This window comes from Trichosurus vulpecula, chromosome 2, assembly GCF_011100635.1.
Source record: "Trichosurus vulpecula isolate mTriVul1 chromosome 2, mTriVul1.pri, whole genome shotgun sequence".
Taxonomy (NCBI): domain Eukaryota; kingdom Metazoa; phylum Chordata; class Mammalia; order Diprotodontia; family Phalangeridae; genus Trichosurus; species Trichosurus vulpecula.
Genome location: NC_050574.1, coordinates 81,628,969 through 81,651,226, shown reverse-complemented (window position 1 = coordinate 81,651,226; position 22,258 = coordinate 81,628,969). Strand labels below are relative to the sequence as shown.

The window sequence follows — 22,258 nt, the reverse complement described above, 5'->3', positions numbered from 1 at the left end:
CTGTGAGGCCTTAAAATTCAGGCTAAGGAGTTTATATTTTAATACTTAGGTCTCAGTAGAAAATTTCCAAATTGACTTTAAGATGAACTTACTGTAGGGCAAAGATACAGGAGGCTACCAGAAGTTGAAGGAGAGATTTTCACCTCACTGAAATGAGGGGTGTTTGCTGCTCTTGATGGGGAGAGAGGATCAAGCCATGTGATTTATTTAAACCATTTACCATGCTTGTCCTCACCTCTATCCTCCACATAGCTTTGGTCTTTCTAGACTCCAAATGCCACAAACCCAAATCAGGAGGCCTCTGGCTTCCATATAAATCATCTACATGCAGTGATGGTGCTGGGGCAGGAGAGGAGGGTAAAATATTTCCTGTGGAGTGCCTTCTATATTTTACATCCTCATCAAACACCTTCTGTGCATTATTTTCCCTGAAGAAAAAGCAGGTTCTGACTAATTGATGTTCTGTGCTCTCCTGCAGCCATGTCTACACCAGCGGATGATGGTGATGAACCACCACATGGAGACAAAGGAAGAAAAGAGCTGGAGGAGAAGCTGAGAGAATTGGGGCTGGATACCCAGTATTGGGTGCCTAAGCTGCAGGAATACCTGGGTGTGACCTCTGCCCAAGCTTTACAACACCTACAACAGAGGGAAATCCTGACACTGAAGAAACAGGCAAAACATCCTTGGGAGAAACGGGCACTGGAGAAACTTCTTCTGCTGTCAAGTGACAAGGGCTCAGAGAAGATGCAAGAGAAACACTGGGTGACAGCAAAGGAGAGACAAGAGTGGGCACAGTCAGCCTTGAAGGAGCTGAGGGAGATGCAGAGAGCAGGCAAAAGCAGGCAGGAGGCAATTGTGAGGGAGAAAGAAGAGGAGCTGAGGCAGGCCATGGAGATCCCACACAAGTACTGGCCACCCCCTGAGAAACCCCTAACAGAGGTCATAGAGAACATGAAGAGACACCTCAGTCTCATGGAAGGCACACTGTCCCATAGGGAGAATCTTCCTGATAGGGAGCTCCTCAAAAGGGTGTCAGGTGGCCTTGCCCTGCAGGGCATTTACCAAACCAATCACCCCGAGGATCTTTTGGTGAAGAGAGAAGAACTGCTCAGCCTCCCAGAGAACTTCTTCCTGCTCAGCCCAGCACAGGGAACAAGGATGGAAACAATGGAGTTTTTGTCTTCTCATGAAGAGTCCATGTTTACTGAAAGCATGGAGAAACTGGGCTTCAGTGTTACCTTCTTGGCTAAGGGTGGAGGCTGGAGATTCAACCTAGAGGCCAGTGCCAGTGAAATCAGATCTTCTGACTCTAGAGAAGTCTTTAAGTCATGCCCCAAGCACACTTACAGCTGCACCACCAAGTTTTGCTATATCCCAATGGCCTCCTGCCACTTTTCACAAGACCAGCTCCACCTATCCAGGTCAGCTCTTCAAGAGTTAAAACAGCTGGAGCAACTTCTGAGTCACTGCAAAGGTGCAGATACCAATCTGAAGCATAGATGTGAGGCATTTTTCCAAAGGTTTGGCTCTCATGTGAACCAGGGCCCATTACACTTGGGAGGAGTGTTCTGGTGGAAAGCTGTAGCTGAGGGCTTCAGGGCACAGGAGTTGCAGGACATGAAGCGACAAGCCTCAGAGGCACTTGATGTGTACATTGGGGGCAGCTACACTGGTTTTGGGGTGACAGCAGCAGCCACAGTCAGTGCATCAAATTCTCAGTCCCAAATGCCTTCTCACAATACAAGCTCCACCAATTTGCAAGCAAGATTCCAAATGTCTGTATACCAGACAGGAGGCCCCCCAGAAGTGGATTCTCTCCCACAGTGGAAAGCTGGTCTTGTGGCCAGTAACCACACCTGGTGTGTCATTGACCGAGGCTATCAGCTAGTGCCTGTCTGGGACATAATTCTGTCTAACCACAGACAAGATTTTCAGGATCCTCTACGAGTGACTCGTTGCCTCACTGAAATTTACACAGCTCTGACCGGCCGATGTGCAAGGATTGAGGATGGAGAGGGGCTACTGAGTGCAGTGGAGGATGCCAGGTCTTTTTTAGATGGAGTAAAATCCTGGGAAATCACTGAGCCTGTGGAGAAACTGATGAAACTAATGGACTTCAAGCAAAAGCTGAGTGAGAAAAGTAGGAACTCGAACATGTGGGTTAATATCTGTCTCAAAGACCTGTCTCTGCAGCAGTTCTTAGTGGACATTGTCGATTTTTGCAAGGACTTGCCAGTTCATGAAACCAAATTCATTAAATCCCAGTTGCATAGCCTTCTGTATCCTCATGTCTATCAAATGGAAGACTTCCCACAGAGTCACTCAATTATGCAGTGGGTTTTTCACTCAGCAAAGGAGCAAAAGGATATCCATGTCACAGAGTTTGCTGATTTCATTCAGCTCTTAGAAAAGGCAAAGGATGACCTTTTTGAAATAATTCACAACTCAGAGTCTTTAGGAAAGATGGAAGAAGCTCAAAGAAAGGCTACTTATCATATCAGTTTGTCTCTCAGCTCCTTTCTGAAGACCTTGAAACAGGCAAAGCAGTCAGGCACATACCTGCTGCTACTTTTCATTGCAGCTGGTGCAGGATACAAGGAGGAAAACCAAACCTTCCACTGTCTTCTAGGATTTGAAGAATTAAATTTCCTGTTATGTGAAATGAAAGAAGACCATGAAAAATACCAGTACCTAAATAAGGAATATGATTATAGGGCTCAAGCATTCCTGTTGTTCACAGGGCTCACAGTAACTCCTGGACCTACTGCTGTGTCTGCAGAAGAAAAGATGCAACGTTTGAACCTTATGCAATCTCACATGGGACAGTCGTGGTCCAAAGAAGTGCTTCATGTCCTCGAGAAACCAAGGGCTGGTCATGATTGGGAAACTTTGGAGAAAGACCTGAATTTCCTCATCAGGGGGGAATATGAAACTACTGTGAACTGTATACAGATGGACCAGGTGAAAAAAGAACTAGACAGTGTCTCTCAGAGAAGGAAAAAGACATGTATACCAGAACCAAATACCATCACATACCAGGAAGTGATAAAAAATTCCAACTTTCTAGAGTTAGCGAAGAAGCTTGGTCTAGAGCGGTATTATCCAAGGAGGATGGGACGAGAAGATTTCCATCTGATCTACAAGACCACTGTGCATGACAGTCACCCAGAGACAGACAAAGAATTGCCTTTTTATTTCCTACAAAAACTGTTGATGCTGGATTATCGATTGAGATACTTGGTTTGTAAAGGTGATGGAGACACAATGGGCAGTAGGACGCTGACTCTGACAAATCTTGAGGATAACACTTCAGATCCTTATGATGATTTCCTTGGTGATAGGATTACAACCCCTCTCCTCTTGTCGAAAGGTCCACCCCACATCCACCCGATGGACACCCAGATGATGATTTTTCACTGTGCTGATGATTTCATGAGACAATACATTTCAAACAAACTTTCCATCTGTCAATTTGCTCTCCCCCTTGTGGTGCCCAATCCCTGTACCTCTGCAATAGAATTCCCGCTCTGGTCTCTCAGCCAAATTAAGAAAAGCTGGAGACAGGTGGAGAACTCATCAGGAGAAGACACAGTCATTGATTTTAATAACCAACTCATCTCCCAGGCACCCATCCCCATTGTGTCTTTTATAAGAGTTGTGAATTCTGCTTCTTCTTCCAAATCTCAGATCTTGAACTCTCTGCTAAGTAAGCACAAACATGATGCTTTTTTCCACCGTCACTGCCGAGGCAGCAGCAAATCCTGCCTCTTAATGGGAGGTATGGTAGAGATCTCCTGGTTCTGTCCCAGAGGGAGAGATGAGGACAGATTTGAAAGGTGTGTTGCTTTCACCAATCTACGTGGAGACGCCAAAGATTATGAGACGCAGCTCAGATTTCTGCAAGAAATTGCTTCAGTCACAGTGGTCCTTGTTTCTTATTCTGATAAAAGTGAGAGGACTGTCCAAATGGTCCGGGACCTCTGGAAGTCAACCAAACCTTTGGTTTATTTGTTTGATGACAAAGATGAGAATTCATTCAATGATACTGGCCAGAAGGTGAGGATTGGGATTAGGAATAGAAATGAGGCTGAATTAATGGATGAACTCACAAGTGTCATCAATCATTTGCTGAAGACTTCCGGTCCCTTTCTCAGTCTGGAAGACTGTGCTGAAGTTGCTCGGCGCCATGGCTTTCTTGTAGATGTGGACAGGAAGGAGTGTCAGGAGGCTAAGGGAAAGGCACAGGCTTTGCTGGCCCTCATGAAAGAGATGAAATTGTCTGAAATGAAGGAGAGATTACTGCCCCTTCAAGGAGAGCTTTGGCACCGGTGGTGTAAGAAGGACAAGGAACTTTGTCACCTGCGAGAGAAAGGGAACCGTAGCCTTGAACAGCACAAAAGTGAGATTGAGACAGAAAAGCAAATAATAAGACAAATACAGCTAACAAGAGCATTTCCTCTTAATGACTTGATGCGATCTGTTCTTGAAATCCTCCAGTCTCACTCAGAGAGATACAACAGCACTGAACTGTACTTCCTACAGTGGCTGAGTACATTGATGGACAACCTGACCAGAAGTCACCTGGAAAAACTCCAGAAGAGGTACAACCAATTGTGGTCCTTGGTGATGGCAGAAAAACAAAAAGGGTCAAAGAATGCCTCCTTGAAATGCCACCAAGTGCAACTAGAAGCTGTCTCCAAGGAGATCAGGGATTCCTCTTTGGGTATTGATCATCTCCTGAGGGAGGTTGGCCAGATCTATGAAGCTTTGGAAGAAGCTTCATCCCAGATGGACAGCATGTTCTTCCTTCCTCAAATTGCTGCTGACCTGATGGTTTCTGGGTACCCACTTGAACTTATGGATGGGGATGCTTCTTATGTACCTCTGAAGTGGGTAGCAGCTGTTTTTGACAGATTGATTGAGAAAATTGGAGACCAAAAGCTCTTTGTTCTCTCTGTTCTTGGCCTCCAAAGCACAGGGAAGTCCACTCTGCTGAATGCTATGTTTGGGCTACAGTTTAATGTCAGTGCAGGGCGATGCACACGAGGAGCTTACATGCAGTTACTGAAGGTGGAGGAGACACTCTGGGAAGAGCTGGGCTTTGCCTTTGTCCTTGTGGTTGACACAGAAGGACTCAGGGCCCCAGAATTCACTGGTAAATCACAGAATCGGGACAATGAGCTGGCAACTTTTGTTATTGGACTTGGAAACCTGACCTTGATCAATATATTTGGAGAGAATCCTTCAGAAATGCAAGATATCTTGCAAATTGCTGTGCAGGCCTTTCTGAGAATGAAACAAGTGAACATTTCCCCAAACTGTCTCTTTGTGCATCAGAATGTGGGGGAAATCACTGCCAAAGATCAAAACATGGAAGGAAGAAGGCGACTGCAGCAGAGACTGGATGAAATGGCAGCCACAGCTGCAGAACAGGAAGAGTACTCTGGTATTACCTGCTTCAGTGATGTCATTCGATTTGATGTTAGCACCCATGTCCATTACTTTGCTCATCTTTGGGAAGGGGATCCTCCAATGGCCCCTCCCAACCCCACTTATAGCCACAACATCCAGGAACTGAAAAGAAGAATTCTCTTGGTTGCCAAAAAAGAATCCAAAGGCAGCATACTAAAAATGTCTGAGGTGAAAGTCCGCATCCATGATTTGTGGAAAGCCTTGGTGAATGAAAATTTCATCTTCAGCTTTAGGAACACCCGGGAAATCATGGCCATGATCAAGCTTGAGACAATGTATAATAACTGGACCTGGAATCTAAGAAGTCATGTGTTGGATTTGCAGAACCAACTGACCAATCAGATTCAGAATGGAGAAATTCAGGATCTGAGAAGAAGTGCTATTGAGGCTAACATTGCAGAAAAATATGAAGCCATCAGGCAAGAGCTTCAAAGATATTTTGATGAAGACCAAGAGAATGAAATCCTGATTCAGTGGAAGGAAAACTTTGAGAACAAGCTGAGAAATCTTAAAGAGGCACTTGTTTCAGAAAGCATCAGAAAGTCCAATGATTTCCTTAGCTTAAGAAAAAATCATGATAAACTGGATCAAAAGAAATCAGAATATGAAAAAGAGCTGTTGTTAAGAAGCAGAGAGGTGGCTCGGTCCTTAGAGGGTAAAGAATTAAGTGAGGAGGAGCTGAGAGAGAGATTCAGTCAACTTTGGACAAAGTGGGTCTGTGAAGTATCCTCAACTTCCCCTCCTGCTGAAGACCCCAATATTGATGTAGATTTGGAGAATGTCTTTCTGGAATATTTTAAACAGGAACACAATGTGGCAACCAAACTTCAAGATCATTCCAGAAGAAAAGTGTTTTCCATTAATTTTGAGAAACATGTCAAAATGAAGAGAACAATTATGGGTTTCAGACATTCCATGACAGAGAATCATAAGATGGCCATAAGGCATACTACCTCTGGTATTTCCTCACTTGTCAATGAAAATATTAATTGTAAATTGATAATGGGAATGGATTATGATATAAGTTACTTCCATGAAGTAATGAGACTGATTGACCAAAAGAGTGATTGTATATGTGATGAAGTAGGGTACACATTTACAAATGAATATAAAAGAGATTTGTTTTTATATTTATGCCACACAGCAGCAGCTAAATTTAGGGAGATGCACATAGCATTCAAGAGAGCACATGATCCTGTCATGTATCTAGAAAACAAGAGAGAAGATTTCTTTATGAGTTTTAAGATTTCCTGCCAGGGTGCAACCTCTATCACAGCATTTGCTGACTTTCTGTGGAGCAAGCTCAGTGCTTCCCTACCTATAGCCATCTGGAAAAAGATAGCCCTTGACCTTGCTGGGGAGATAAGGGCTAACTGTCCTGCCTTCAATGGGAACCGATCCAACCTGGAGAAACACATTCTCATCTCTCTGGCTAAGGAAGAAATCTTTCAGAATTATTGGGAATACATTCGCACACCAAAACAGTTTTTTGAGAATTACATTAAGAAAGAGATCCAAGCATACTGTATAAGTAGAGAAAATGAGAAATTGAAGAATTTTTTAAGTAACAGCTTGGAATTTTTTAAGAAAATAATCCTCTCTGCTATTCATGAATCAACTCTGGTGGCTAAGGACCAAAACAATTCTGCATCTATATGGCTAGACACATTATGTAATCACCTTGGGCGTCATCTGACCTTTCCAAGAGGAGACTTAAGAAGCATCGAACACCAGGAGATTGCTGACATCGAATTCCTTAAGGAAGCCATGAATGAAAACCTGGATATCAGAATCCAAAAGGTAGGAAAGGCCTGTGAAATTCCATGTATAGAGAAAGTCGTCCCAGAGATTCAGGCCATGCTCTCTGATCAGCTCAGTGGCTGCTGGAAGAAGTGTCCCTTTTGCAAAGCAATTTGTACAAATACAGTCAAAAATCATCCTGAGGAGCACAGTTCTCCTTTTCATCGTTCTCGCACTCTCTCTGGGTGGAATTGGAGAATGACTGATGAGTTTGTACTTGATTTCTGTTCCAGCTGTGTGGCAAGTAATAGGTGGTTTACTCTTCGTGATGGGAGACGTTTCCCAAATAAGGCTTATCGTCAAGCAGGTGGTGAATTTGCCATCTGGAACATCACTCCAGATACATCTGCCCAGCCATACTGGAAATGGTTTATTTGTCACTTCAGGTCACAATTAGAAGAGCATTACAATCTCAGATTCAAGAACAGAGGTCAGATTCCTGATGCATGGTTTAAAATCACCAAGCAAGATGTGCTGAATGACCTGAATATGTAATAATTCCAAGTGAAGTTGAATGTAGAGCATTTCAAGAACTTGTTCTTTCAGAAATGATTTTTCAAAACATGAATTTTGGAGGCATATATAAGTAATCATCAGAAACTTACACCACTGCTTAAAATATAAATAAAATGAGATTTTGTGGGACAGGGTAGACAATGGAGACCCAGAAACACTTGATCTTAATCTAACAGTTTTTGATAAACCAGGATATAAATAAATTTCTGAAAGAATTCTGTTTGCAAGAATTATTGGAAAATCTCAAAAGGAGTTTCATCGAAATTATGTTTAGAGCACCAGGTAACACCAAATACCTGTGTTAGTAAAAATTAATCAGTAACCTCAATGATAAAAGGTCATAGAATTAGAAAATTAGAAAAGAAACTGGAATGGTACCTTCCTTATCTTTGACCAGGAATACAAGTCTTAAATAAACAAGAGAGAATGACAGTTATAAAACACAGATTATATGAAATGGAAAACATTTTACACAAGAAAAATTAGCATAACTAATATAAAAAGAGGAGGGTTCAAATGGGAAAAAACATTCGCATTAAATTTCTCTGGCAAGGTTCCAATACAGAGGCAATTAACAAATACATACCCAAAAGAGGGCCATTTTCTAATGATTAAATTTTGAAAGGATATAAATAAAGTGTTCAAAAGAAAATCTATAAACTCCTAGCAATTTTAAGAAAAAACTCTCAAAACCACTAGTGAGAGAAATTAGAACCAAAATAACCCAGAGGTTTTCATCATAACCAGTCAGCTGGAATAGATGACAAAATATAGGAATAATCAAAATTTTATTTTTGGCGGCTGGTGTTGTGGAAAGGCAGATACAGTAAAATAGCCAGATTAAAATGTAATTGGGAAATATTTAACAAAATAAATGAAAATACAGTAAAACATAGATAATCTTAATATGTTGTTTCCTATATCAATATGTATCCATAAAGATGGATATTCATGGCTTATTGGTCTGCCTTTCTATTTGAGTTTGACACATTGCACTAAATCGTTGTCAGTGGGACTATGTATGCACACAGCCATTCTGGAATGCAATTTTAAATTATGGAAATGAAGTGCCTAAAATGTCCCTACCCCTTGAGCCAGTAATTGTATTGAGAGGCATAAGCCCTGAGGAAGTCATGAAAAACAAAGAAAGATTTCTTGAGCATAAAAATAGTCAAAACACCACTTTTTATGAAAGCAAGGAACTGGAAACAAAGGAGAGTCTATCAATAGGAGAATGGCTGAACAAATTCTGGTGCAGGAATATAATGATGGATTGTTTTGAAATATTAATCAATTACTGATCAATCATTTATTGTTAATCACATTCTTTAATTACTCATATAATTCAGTTCTTATGAATCATAGTAGATTAAGAAGTGTATATGAGATTCTGTGCAGGTTGACAAGGCGTCAGCTCCAGCTAGCTTCCTGTGTAACCAAAGTTCTCACTTCTATTAAATGGCTTTGTCTGGTTAAGTTTCTTATTTCTATTAAGAGTCTTGCTGTGGACTATATTCATAGTTACTCCATGATCAAATATAAGTCACATGAGGATGGAAAACTCCCTCAGTATTGCTCACCTGTCAAAGTTCCTCATTCTCATGTAAATTCCCTATTCTTCTCAAGATAGACTCCTATGATGACACTGGACCATACCTAAATACCCTAACCAATCAGAAAATGTAAACTCCTATGAGAATGAATACAATGTCCCTCAATTTGGGATTAATGTTGCTCATTGATTTTATTCCCCATTCTGATGTTTCTCATTTATGTGTATAAAAGTGGTCTGTAACCTCAGTTCAGGGTCCTTGTACTAACTGAGGTGGTCTTGGGCCATTTTATTGGCAAACTGCTGGTCATGGCTAATAAAGGGATTGTTCTTGAAAATTTTTTTGCCTCCATTTTCTTTTGTTCATAGATTTCAATCATGACATTGTAGTGCTGTAAAAATGACAATCATGCTGAATACAGAGAAGCATGGAAAGAGTTTATGAATTGATGTTTAGTGTTTAGTGTTGAAAACTATATTTTATAGATATATACATACATAAACACATATGGGTACATATGTGAGTATACATATAAATAGGTATGTATAATGACAATGTAAATGGAAAAACACCAACTGCAAACACATCAAAATGAATATTGCAAATTTACAATGGTCCAAAGAAAACATCATATGTCTCCACCCAGTCTTGAGGAGGGGTGGGCAGGGGTCCACAGGTATATAATTTCAGATATTTTCAATGTATTCATTGCTTACTTTGAATTTTTTCTTTCTTCTTTTTCTTAAAAAATTTTTTTGTTACAAGAGATGATTCTCTGAGATGGGAGAGGAGGTAATATACAAGGCAGAAATCTAGGTGATTTTGAAAAAAAATCTATAAAAATCCTATACTTATTAATAAACAAAAAGTTAATCACAACAACTCTTATATTTTACCTCAAATTAAGCAAGTTGATAACAATTATAAAAGATGGGAAAAGTTAATGCTAGGTGTACTATGGAAAGAGGAAAATCAATACAGTGGGGGTAGAGTTTTGAAATGGTCTCCCATTCTGGCAAACAATTTGGAATTATGATGAGAAACTAATGACCATTTCTCACAGTATCTGGTGGCCCAGAGATCTTATTACTAAGCATACACCATAAGACAAGCAAAGATAGGAAGATAAACTATAGGCTCCACATTATCAAATTATTTGTAGTAATACTTTTTTGTAGTAGCAAAGAACTTCAAAAAAGAAAATGCACATTAGTTAGGGAATGGCAACAAATTGTGGTATGTGAATGGAATGGTTTTGCCATAAACAAACAAACCCAAACAATGATTATGACAAATAAAATTGTGATGATTCTTTGGGCTTCCTGTCCCAGAATTAGATGAGATGTATTTGCCCTTCATGATTCTAGGAGGTGGTCATCTATATCTCCCTTTTGGGGATGACTTCCAGTAATGCTGTTGTCTCAAGTCCTCATTCTGGTCTATCCATACTCCCATTCCTGCAGTTAGCACCCAGTAATAAACACACCAGTTGCTCCAATTAGCATAGAATTGCTTTTGCAAAGAAATGTTCACTTTGTAGATAATAGAAAAAAACAGAAGTACAAACATTCCTCTTCTCACCAATCCCCCTCTCTCAAAGTGGCGACACATACTACCTAAACCACCTTGGAATGTGGGGCAAGAAGGATCAGCCTTTACTAAGTTTTTACATATTGACCATAGTAGCACATTTCCAGATGTGGTATGACTAATGGTTGAGATACAGATCTCTGCTCCTGCTGGCCTAGGTCAATTAAGTTGCTTAGGACTTCACACCTCACCTCGTGAATTCCAACTTCCAGACTCTGGTGTTTTATATGTCTGACCTTTTTCAGTTCACAAAGTCATAGACATTTCTAATCTCCATCTAAAATAGGAAAGGACAAGTGCAAAGGATCAAAGAACAGAGGCCCATATTCACAGGACAAATATTCATCTCAGATGGAGTGGGCCTGAGAGTTCTAACCCTACAGCATTGTCTCTCTCAATGCCATGCAGCCAGGTAGGAAGAAGGTGGCCAAAAAGCAAGGCCGAGGGTGACTAGTGCTTTTAGAGTAGACCCCAGATCTGATGAGCTGGCCAATCGGTGGTCTATTTCCTCCTCAAAGGGTAGTTAAACTAGAGCCAGCTACTGGCCTGTACATGTTCCAAAGTGGAAAGCAATGCACTTCATTACACATCATCAGGCATTTCCAGAGGCAGGTAGACAATGTATTGGTTTTATTATTTCATTATTGTTATTTTTCTTCTAATTTGTCATACTCATAGCATGCTGTTAAAGCAAACCATCATTTTAGATGAGGTTTGGGGTTGAGGAGTGCTTGAGACCCCAAAATACCAACATGTTGGGTCCTGTGGAATGAATTCGACTCAAGTCTTCTCAGCCAAAAAAAACCAAAGTTTATTAAAGATTTGCCGTATTGGGTAGACTCTTAAGGAGCCTGAGCATTTATGACACTAATGCTCGTGGGCCAGATTAATCTGAGCTGAGCTAGACTGAATCTGAGTGCCTTCATGGAGGCAAGATGGGGCTTATATACAGAAAGACTGGAGTCTGGGGTGATGGGAGGAGGGGTTTAGGGTGGACTGGGGGGACTAAGGTGAGGTCAGTCTCTAGGATTGGAAATAACTGAAGGCTCCCCAGAGATGACAGACAGAGGGCTAGCGTAACAGATGTGGGAAACAGCCAGAAGGCAAACTGGAGGCAACTGGACAATGGAAGGCTAGGTTAGGCTATTTGGGCATGAAAAGCCAAATAAAGTGGGAAGATGCAATGTGGAGTTCAAGGGATTTCCCATAGTCTAAGCCCCATAATTCCCCCCTCAAACAAATGGGACTCAAATTCTTCTGGGGTCAGGGGCAAAGGTCTCAGTTTCTGAAACTGCTTCCTACTGGGAAGGGGCATAGAGTGTTATGCCCTGCCCCTCCTCAGTTTCTCCATCTTGCCCCAGCTCACCCCACTGTTTTTATTCCCATCTCCACGGACCCCACTGTTTGTACTCTCATCTCCATGGACCCCACTTTTTGTGTTCCTGTCTCCACGGAAATCAAATTGTGTTCTTTCCCTTTAAGTACCCTGTCCCTACCCCTGCTTGGGGCTGTTCTATTTGAGTCTTTACTCCAAACATTCGCAAGCTTGAATAAGCCCATATCCAAATTTACATCCAGGGTTCTCTTGCTTTTTTTTCTGGCACAACAAGAGTCCTTCCCTCGATAGGCCCATTTCAAGGGGTACATAACCTGAGCAGTTATCTAAAAGTTGATAGCTCCAACCCTGGAGGAAATAAACCTAGCAAGGAGGTTAAGCAAACACGGACCAAACAGGCAGTATAGGAGTATAGAGAAAGGACAATTTCCCTGGTGTAAAAGACAATATCCCTGGAGGTTATTACAGATGACTATTCCGTACCTAGCTCCCCTAACCACCTGTACTGTGTAGCACACTGCTTCAGGGTTCAGGAGTGTGTAGCACACCCAAATAAGGTCAGGGGTATCTAAGAGCAAGCCTTGATATTTAGTGAGTCTGTGGCTAGCCAGACACTGGTGGCTCTCTGCTTCTAGGATGCTCCAATGTGGAGTCAGAACTTCAAGGGGCTGATCTGCTAGAAGTTTAGAAGCTTTGTCAATTAAAGTGGCTGTAGCAGCCTTGGAGTCTAATTGTTTTGAAAAATAGGCAACTGGCCTAAGGATTGGGTGAGGATTCCCAAGGCCTGTCCTCTCCTTTCATCAACATACAGAGAGAAAGGTTTTTCTAGATTAGGTAGAGCGATTGCTGGAGTGGTGGTCAATTTATCTGTCAAAGTCTCAAAGGCTTGAGACTGGTCTGGGCCCCATTCTAGAGGGAATGAGTCAGGGCCTTCCGTAGCAATTAATGGTTGCAGTCCCTCCCGGGACTTGGGCTTAATTAGATTTTGAAAGTAATGGGGAAGCACTTTAGGATCTTGGAGGGAAACTATGGCTGGAATGGCAGAAGTAGCTCACACAGGAATTTCCTGATCCCTAACAATTGGCTCAACTGTCTCCCACATCTCTGGGGGAACATAGAGAAGTCTGATAAAAGGAGGAAAAACAGAGATGTGAGTTTAACTAGGGAAAATTGGCTCCCCAATTCACTATCAGGTCCCTTCCCAACAAGGGGGCAGGGCCAGAGGAGAGCATAAGGAAGGAGTGTTCAAACAATAGATCCTCAAGTAGCCCTGGGAGGGGTAATGTCTGAAGATATCTCTTAATTTCCCTTTTGATGCCCACGATAGGTCAAGTGGCATGTAGGGCCAGAGCAATTAGTTAAAACAAGAGAACATAGCCATGATAAAGTGGGTAACCTTACCTTCTGCCTCGATTTTGTCCAGGGCTTGGTAAGAGAGGTGGAGAAAGTGGGAGCACTGCCAAACCTCAGGCTCACCTGAGTCTTGAGAAGAATAGAAGACAGGGAAGGGGAGGGCTGTAGCTCCACCACTTTTCCAACCTCCAGGACAATCCTTCCTCCAATGTCCCTCCTGGTCACAAGGGGATGGTCCTAGAGGCTTTGCTCCTGGGGGCTTCCTCTGGGGGCCCTAGAGGGATACTCCTTGGACCAGTGACCCTCCTTGTGGCATCCAAAGCAGGTTTTCCCACTGCCCAAGCTGCCGAGCTTCCTCCAAGGGGGCTCCCTGGAGGGGTGCTCCTTAGGTCTTTTCCTGGCCATGGCAGCAGCCAAGAATTGAGCATGTTCTCTATCTTTAGCTCTTTCCCTGTGTTCTCTTTCCTCTGCTGCAACCCGGTCTCTGTTGTTAAAGACTCCAAAGACCACCTCCAGTAATTGGGCCTGAGGTGTTTGAGGTCCCATTGACAATTTCTGCAGTTTCCTCCTAGTATCTGGGGCAGACTGATGAATGAAATACATGTTAAGGATTGCTTCCCCTTCAATAGAATCAGGATCCAAATTTGTATACGTTTTAATAGCTTTCACTAGTTGGTCTTGGAAAGGGGCAGTGTTTTCCTTTTCTCCCTGAGTAATTTCCCTAATTTTTTGAAAATTTATTTACTTTTGAAATGCCATTCTTAGGCCTTATAACAGGCAAATTAACATGTGGTCTCTCTTTTCCCTATCCTCACTCTTTTGATAATTCCATCCTGGGTCAGTAGTGGGAATAGCAGCTGCTCCTGGGGGATATTTTATGGAGTTGTTGCTACCCAAACAATCCCCAAATTGTGGAGCTTGCTCCCAGATCTTCCTCTTCTCCTCAATGGTACAACAGCTAGAGAAGAGGATGTGCAAATCACCCCAAGAAAGCTCGAATTGTAGGGACAGATCCCTAAAATCCCAGGAAAACCCAGTGGGGTCTTCTGAGTATCTCCCCATTTTCTCTTTAACCTGAGTGAAATCTGAAATGGAGAACAGAACATGCACTCTGATTGTCCCATTAGGTGAGGCAGGGACTTCCCTCAGGGGAAAAAGCCCTGAAGGCACTGTGGGGACTGAGGCTTAGGGAGGGAGATAGGAAGTCTCACTTCTTGTGAGGAAGGGGCTGGGGAGTGGCAGTTGAACTGGATTAGACTGCAAGATCAGGGGATCAGGCTGGCAAGGGAGCAAATCAGCCGATACCTGAAGAGGGGTAGGAGTCAGAGGGGAAGATACCCCAGAGACCCCAGTGGGTGCCACCTCAGAGGAAGTGGCCGCAGAGAGAGGCACCTCAGCAAGACCCGTGGCCGGGGCCTGAGCAGTGGTTGACTGGGGGGGGGGGGGGGGGGCCAAAGCCTTGGGGGCCATAAGAAGGTCACCAAAATGTCCTCTGGACCCCCATTGCTCCTTTTTGGAGTGGCTCTAGCTAGGATCATCTTACAATTGTAAGAGATGAGGGAGTGGTTTTGTTTCCACAGTTGGGAGCATCCATCTTCCTCGCCCTTCCCCCCATAGTGCAGGTCGGATCAGAGCTATGATCTGGCAGGGACCAGGTCTCAGGGCAGTCCGATAAAAGGTCAGAGGCTTGTATGCACGCTTAGAGAAGGGCATGACATAAGCAGTCAGGGGGTTGTATCTGGCCAATGAAGAGCCTGGTGGGAGATTTGAAGGGAGGGGCTATAAAAGGATTGGCGTCCATCTGAGTCCTTTGTATTTCTCTTCCTTTGCTCAGGGGATGTACCCATTTATTCAGACTGAATAAATGTAAAATATAATTAAAGCGCCCCCAACCTCTACCATTTGGGTGGCGTCATTTCTCACGAGAACAAATAATACATGCCTTTTCTGATTTCAGGCTTGGACTCAGAAATCTTTATTGTGCTCTTGCACAAACAATCTTTTCTGAGGATGGGGTTCCGAGAGAGCTCCACGAAGGCCATCACATAGGAAGCTTCTATCCATTTTCTTTCCCTCTGACAGTACAATTCTAATTGCAAGAGAGTATTATGTTTTAAAGTTCCCAAAATGGGCCATGCTTTAAGGCCCTCTAGGTGATACTGAGGTCAAACAGTGCTGCAAAAGAACACCAGCTTTTTCTTTTTAAGTTCTTTAGGGAAACTAAAATTTTCTTACTTTTGTAAAAGACAACCCAAAGGCTAACTTGTAGGAATTGAAAAAGATTGACCCATTATCGGTGTGGGGGCTGGAAGTCCCTTCCTGGGTAAAGGAGAAGTTAAGAGTAAGTATCAAGAGACAAACAAAACAAAACCAGACCAAAAAAACCACACACACAAAAAGGTACCTGAAGTTTTCCCAATTCCCTAACTCTGAGAGAATTGAAAGAATTTGGCATATGTTTGTGGATGGGGCATCTGCCCATGTCCTCCATGCTCCACGGCCTCCAACATAACCACTGGACTGAGAACCACCTGAGAGCCTCAGGCTGAGTACGAGACAGCTTCCTAGCTATCTGACCTACCAGGACCAATAAGCACCTCCAAAGTAGGAGAGTGAAAAGGGGATAGGAAGAGGGGGAGGATTATATGCCTTCCAGTCTTGGTTGAAGAAGAATTTGAGATTAGCAGTATCCCTGGGCTCAGGGAACCATATGATTGGGGTTGAGGGGTGCTTGAGACCCCAAAATACTGACATGTTGGGTACTACCAAATGAATTTGACTCAAGCCTTCTCAGCCAAAGAAAAACAAAGGTTATTAAAGATTTGCCATATAGGCTAGACACTTAGGGAGCCTGAGGATTTGTTATGCTATGTATCAGTAATTAAGGTGGGACTTTCTTTTACTATTTTCTCTTTTAGCACTTATTTAATCAAGTGCCCTTGAAGAGTCTGGCCATTGTTTCTTTGATTAGATTGGGAGTCTTTGATTACTTGCCTAGTTTACAAGGGTTTAAGTCACATGTTTGTGATGCCAGAAGCTTTTAGGCCACATGGGTTTGAGTTCCATGTTGTGACACCCTCTGACCCTGAACAGGATATATAAATTCAAAGGTTTGCATTTTTCCTTCAGGGCTCTCACTCACTGGAAGAGTGGCATGTGACTTGAAGAGACTCTGGGCAGCAGTTGTTAAGAGTTCCCCAGCTCATAAACCCAGATGTTGGGACTTTGTTAAACCTTGATAACTATGAATTGAGATTTGAATCAGAAAAGGTCTGTCTGTTGATGTTTGTAATTTATTTGTATTTGTTCTAAAGTTCAGCGTGTTGACTTTTCCTTTTGAACTAAGTGAATGATATTTGTATGTTGGATTAAACTGAGATTGTTAACCCCTTAAAGTTACTTTAACTAGTAAAGCAGATCAAAAGAACCTGTGCTGGCAGCTCTTGTTGCTGGTCTTTTTGGGTCTTATACCACAACAGCTGCTGCTAGCCAAATTGTTGTTGTTACACCACACCAAATGAAATCTTACATCTATTTTTTAAAAAGTGGAAATATTTGTGGAAGATTTAAATAAATTCCACTGTCTTCAGGCATCAACAAGAATAATGATAAGGATATGACAGAATGAAAGCTGGGACTTGCCTGAACTCTCCATCTAACCACTTCAAATATCGTTAAAAAGTGACTGAACAAATTCTAGAATGGCAGAGCTCGCAAAGAGACAGAGTGAGACAGATTTTTAACCAAACACAACCTGGAAAGTTGACAGTAAAGGTCTGTTGTACCAGGTAGAGAGAGGAGTGCAGTCCAGCACAGGCCATGCCAGTGCAGACCCAGCCCCAGCAAATTTGGAGGAGGCCTCAGGGGACTGAATCACTGGCAGCAGTGGCAGTTTCCAGACTTCTCAACCCACAGATGCCAAAAACAACTTAGAAGGTCAGCTGGAGTAAAGGGTAAGTCCCTTTCACCTTCCCTTATTGACCTTGAAAAACCCAGAGAAATCTACATCCATAGAATGAATTTTGGAGTCTGAATGCAAATGGAAGCATATTATTCGCTTTCCTCTTCTTTTGTTGTTTTGTTTCTTCTTTCTTGTGGTTCTTCCCATTAATTCTAATTCTTCTTTACATCATGACTAATGTAAAAATATGTTTAATATGAATGTGTAAGTAGAGCCTATATCAGATTGCATGCAATCTTAGGGAGGGGGGAGGAGAGAGTGGGGGAGAAAATTCAAAACTCAAAATCTCATGGAAGTGAATGTTAAAAAGATAATAAATAAATAAATAAATTATATTAAAAAAAAAAAGAAAAAGAAAAACTGAGAGAATATCACCTCAGAGAAAATTTTGGAACAGTGGAGCCAGCAGAAAGATGGGTTGCAGCAGTCTGTTAACTCAGTAGGCTGGGTGAATTAGCAGGAAAGATCCGTCCTGCTGTGGATGACGGGGACCAGTACAGGGTGGGAGGCATCCCAGCAAATTAGTGGCAAGCTACATCTCAGCAAACCAGGGGGGAGATCCTGAACCCCAGGGTGGTGTAATAGGCAAACACCAACAGCAGACACACAACAGCTACCACTACCAGCTCCAGCTCAGTACCAGGTAAGCTACCAGACACCTATGGCCTCCAGTTGCCAGCACCTGAGGCCCCAGCACACAAAGCCAGTTACCAGGCCCCTAACCCCTAGCACAAGAAGTGTGGGTCAGTGCCCCATGTCCCCCAGAAGTAGAGATCAACTTTAAAAGTCAGAAAAAAGCCAAACACCATAAACAAATGTAACAAAGTAAAACAATGATCATAGAGAAATATTATAGTGACAGGGAAGATTGAAACACAAATTCAGGAGAGGACAACATTGTTAATATACTCACATCTGAAACCTCAAACGGTAACATGAACTGGTCTTAAGCCCCAAAAGCCTTCCTGGAAAAACTCAAGAAGTATTTCAAAAGTCAAATAAGAGAGGTAGAAGAAAAATTGAACAATTTCTTTAAAAATACAATTGACAAAATGGAAAAAAATATACACTGAAGAAAACAACTCCTTAACAAGTAGAACTGGCCAAATGGAAAAGGAGGTATGAAAACTAACTGAAGAAAACAATTCATTAAAAATTAGAATTGTGCAAGTGGAAGCTAATATCTCTATGAGACATCAAGAATCAGTTAAACAAAATCAAAAGAATAAACAAAAAGAAGAAAATACCTCATTAGAAAAGCAACTGACCTGGAAAATAGATCCAAGAGAGATAATTTAAAAATTATTGGTCTACATGAAAGCCATGATGAAAAAAAGATTCTGGACAGCAACTTTCAAGAAAACACAAGGAAAACTGCCCTGAGGTCCTAGAACCAGAAAGTTAAATAGTCATTGAAGGAATCCACTAATCACCTCCTGAAAGAGATCCGAAATTGAAAATGCCAAGGAACATTGTAGCCCATTTCCAGAGTTATCAGGACAAGGAGAAAAACTGCAAACAGCCAAAAAGAAACAGTTCAAATATCATGGAACCACAATCAGGATCATGCAGGACCTTGCAGCTTCTACATTAAAAGATCAGAGGGCTTAGAATAAGATATTCGTTAAGGCAAAGGTGCTTGGATTACAACCAAAGATCAACTACCCAGCAAAATTAAGTATGATCTTTCAGGGGAGGAAATGGATATTCAATGAAATAGGGGACATCCAGACTTTCCTGATGAATAGGCCAGAGCTCAATGGAAAATTTGATCTTCTCAATAGAGGCATAAAAAGTAAACAACAAAGAAAAAAATCATTATTCAATAAGGGAAAACAGTTTATATCTCTACAAAGAAAGATGATAGTTTTAAGTCTTGAGAACTGTATCTTTATAAGAAGGGATAGACATACATAAGATATACATTTAGAAGGGATATACATAGACAGAAAGTGTGAGTATAAGTTGACTTTGATGTGATGATAAACAACCTAATCAAGTGGTGAAAAGTGATTGTAATGGGAGAAGAGGAAAGGAGGAAGCAGAAAAGGGTAAATTATATCACATGAAGAAGCACAAAGACATATTACAGCAGAAGGAAAGAAGGGAGGGAGATGAACATTGTTTGAACCTTAATCTTATTGGAATTGGCTCAAGGAGGGAACAACATACTCAGTTAGTTATAGAACTCTAACTTGCCCTAAAGGCAGTAGGAGGGGGAAGGAAAAAGAAAAGGGAGAGGAGATATGTTAGGGGTCTTTGACCAGCAAGTTGCCCTATCTCAGTAAGCAATGATGAGGCAGGAGCCAAGGATGGATATAACCCCGATTTATTGGCAGACATTATTCAGTTTTATAGGGTTTTGCATTACATAAGCAGAAGCAGGTGTTCAAGGAGATGAGAGCATGGGAAAAAAGAGATGTGCTTCAGTAATGTATTGTTGCACTTAGATTAGATGTAAGTAGCGATATTTGGTGAGAAGAATCTTGATTATTGTAAACTATGCTGCCTGAGAAAGTAGGGGACAAAGCCAAGATGGCAGCTGAAAAGCAGGGACCAGCGTGAGCTCCCTGCCGAGTCCCTCCAAAAACCTATAGAAAATGGCTCTGAACCAATTCTAGAAATGCAGAACCCACAAAACAGCAGAGGGAAGCAGGGCTCCAGCCCAGGACAGCCTGGATGGTCTCTGGGTGAGGTCTATCCCACACGGAGCTGGGAACTGGGAGCTGGGAGCAGAGCGGAGCAGAGCCCAGTGTGAGCAGTGCAGACCAACCAGACCAGGAGCCGGGCGGAATGTGCCCTACCACCCTGAATCAGTGAGCTGCGGCAGTTACCAGACTCCTCAACCCACAAACACCAAAGACAGCGGAGAAGGTGAGTGGGAAAAGCTGCGGGAGTGGAAGGAGTTCGCAGTTCGGCTTCCAGCCCCGGGGGCAGCGGAGGTGGGGCAGCTACAGCGGCTGCTGCTTCTGGCCCCAGGCCCACCTGGTGGGAGGAATTAAGTGGCGGATCAGAGCAGGAGTGCACAGCCTGCCGAAGATCTAAGCCCAGTCCGGGTTGGGGGTTCTTGGGGAAGGAGTAGTGCTGGTGTGACAGAGCTGGCACCTCCCCCCCAAACGTGGAACATAGAACTCTTTAGTCTACAAGCAGTCATACCCCAATGAAAAACTCAAGAGTCAAGTTAGTTGGTTGGGAATATGGCCAGGCAGCGAAAACGCGCCCAGATTCAGTCTCAGACTTTGGATTCTTTCTTTGGTGACAAAGAAGACCAAAACATACAGACAGAAGTTAACAAAGTCAAAGAGCCTACAACAGAAACCTCCAAGAAAAACATGAACTGGTCCCAGGCCATGGAAGAGCTCAAAAAGGATTTGGAAAAGCAATTTAGAGAAGTAGAGGAAAAATTGGGAATAGAAATGAGAAGGATGCGAGAAAACCATGAAAAACAAGTCAATGACTTGCTAAAGGAGACCCAAAAAAATACTGAAAAATACACTGAAGAAAACAACACCTTAAAAAATAGACTAACTCAAATGGCAAAAGAGCTCCAAAAAGCCAATGAGGAGAAGAATGCCTTGAAAGGCAGAATTAGCCAAATGGAAAAGGAGGTCCAAAAGACCACTGAAGAAAGTACTACTTTAAAAATTAGATTGGAGCAAGTGGAAGCTAGCGACTTTATGAGAAATCAAGATATTATAAAACAGAACCAAAGGAATGAAATAATGGAAGACAATGTGAAATATCTCCTTGGAAAAACCACTGACCTGGAAAATAGATCCAGCAGAAATAATTTAAAAATTATTGGACTACCTGAAAGCTGTGATCAAAAAAAGAGCCTAGATATCATCTTTCAAGAAATTATCAAAGAGAACTGCCCTGATATTCTAGAGCCACAGGGCAAAATAGAAATTGAAAGAATCCATCGATTGCCTCCTCAAATAGATCCCTAAAAGAAATCTCCTAGGAATATTGTCGCCAAATTCCAGAGCTCCCAGATCAAGGAGAAAATACTGCAAGCAGCCAGAAAGAAACAATTTGAGTATTGTGGAAACATAGTCAGAATAATCCAAGATCTGGCAGCTTCTACATTAAGAGATCGAAGGGCTTATATATTACGAAGGCAGAATTTATGATTTCTAAGAGAATCTCATATGTGCCTAAAAGGTCCGGAACCGCAGGATATAAGGAATTCTCTAGGCAGAAGGCAGGAGAACTAAAGCATGTATTTACACTCCACAATAACAAGCCCACAAACCAGCGTCCCCATTTTGATATTTTCATCAAAAGCTTCCAGGCCCAATAAGTCCGCCTTACAAGGGTAATCAGAAGGCCACAGAGAAGCGAGATGGTATAAGGCAAAATTGTATACATGCTTCCCCTCTACTGTAAGAAGATTACCCACTAGCCTCTAGTCATCTCTGCTACCGGCAGCTCAGCTTGGGCTGTAGGTGTCTCTGGCTCCAACCGGAAAAGGAAAGGAGGATCTTCAAGCTGTCCTCTCCCCTCTTATAGAGTTTTTGACATCATCAAGTGCCGCCTGAACGACCAGGGCCGATTGGTTCTTGACTTGGCCCCTCCCCCAGCGTAGACCACGTTAACACACCTCCTCTCAGCCAGCGCCACGACTCATCACACAGGAAGCTCTGGTCCTGCCCCGGAAGAGCAAGCCCCAGC

The 22,258-nt window shown here is 42.4% G+C and overlaps 1 protein-coding gene across 1 annotated transcript; it reads left to right on the top strand.

The window, feature by feature from the left end:
- Positions 1-480: 480 nt before the first annotated feature.
- Positions 481-8,135, top strand: LOC118840212 (interferon-induced very large GTPase 1-like). The gene has a single exon (XM_036747708.1). The coding sequence runs from the start codon at positions 481-483 to the stop codon at positions 7,768-7,770; it is 7,290 nt and encodes a 2,429-aa protein (XP_036603603.1). The 3' UTR covers positions 7,771-8,135.
- Positions 8,136-22,258: the final 14,123 nt, after the last annotated feature.

Bases quoted from the DNA above. Each gene is read 5' to 3' on its own strand.
- LOC118840212 (XM_036747708.1), top strand. From the start codon at position 481: ATGTCTACACCAGCGGATGATGGTGATGAACCACCACATGGAGACAAA.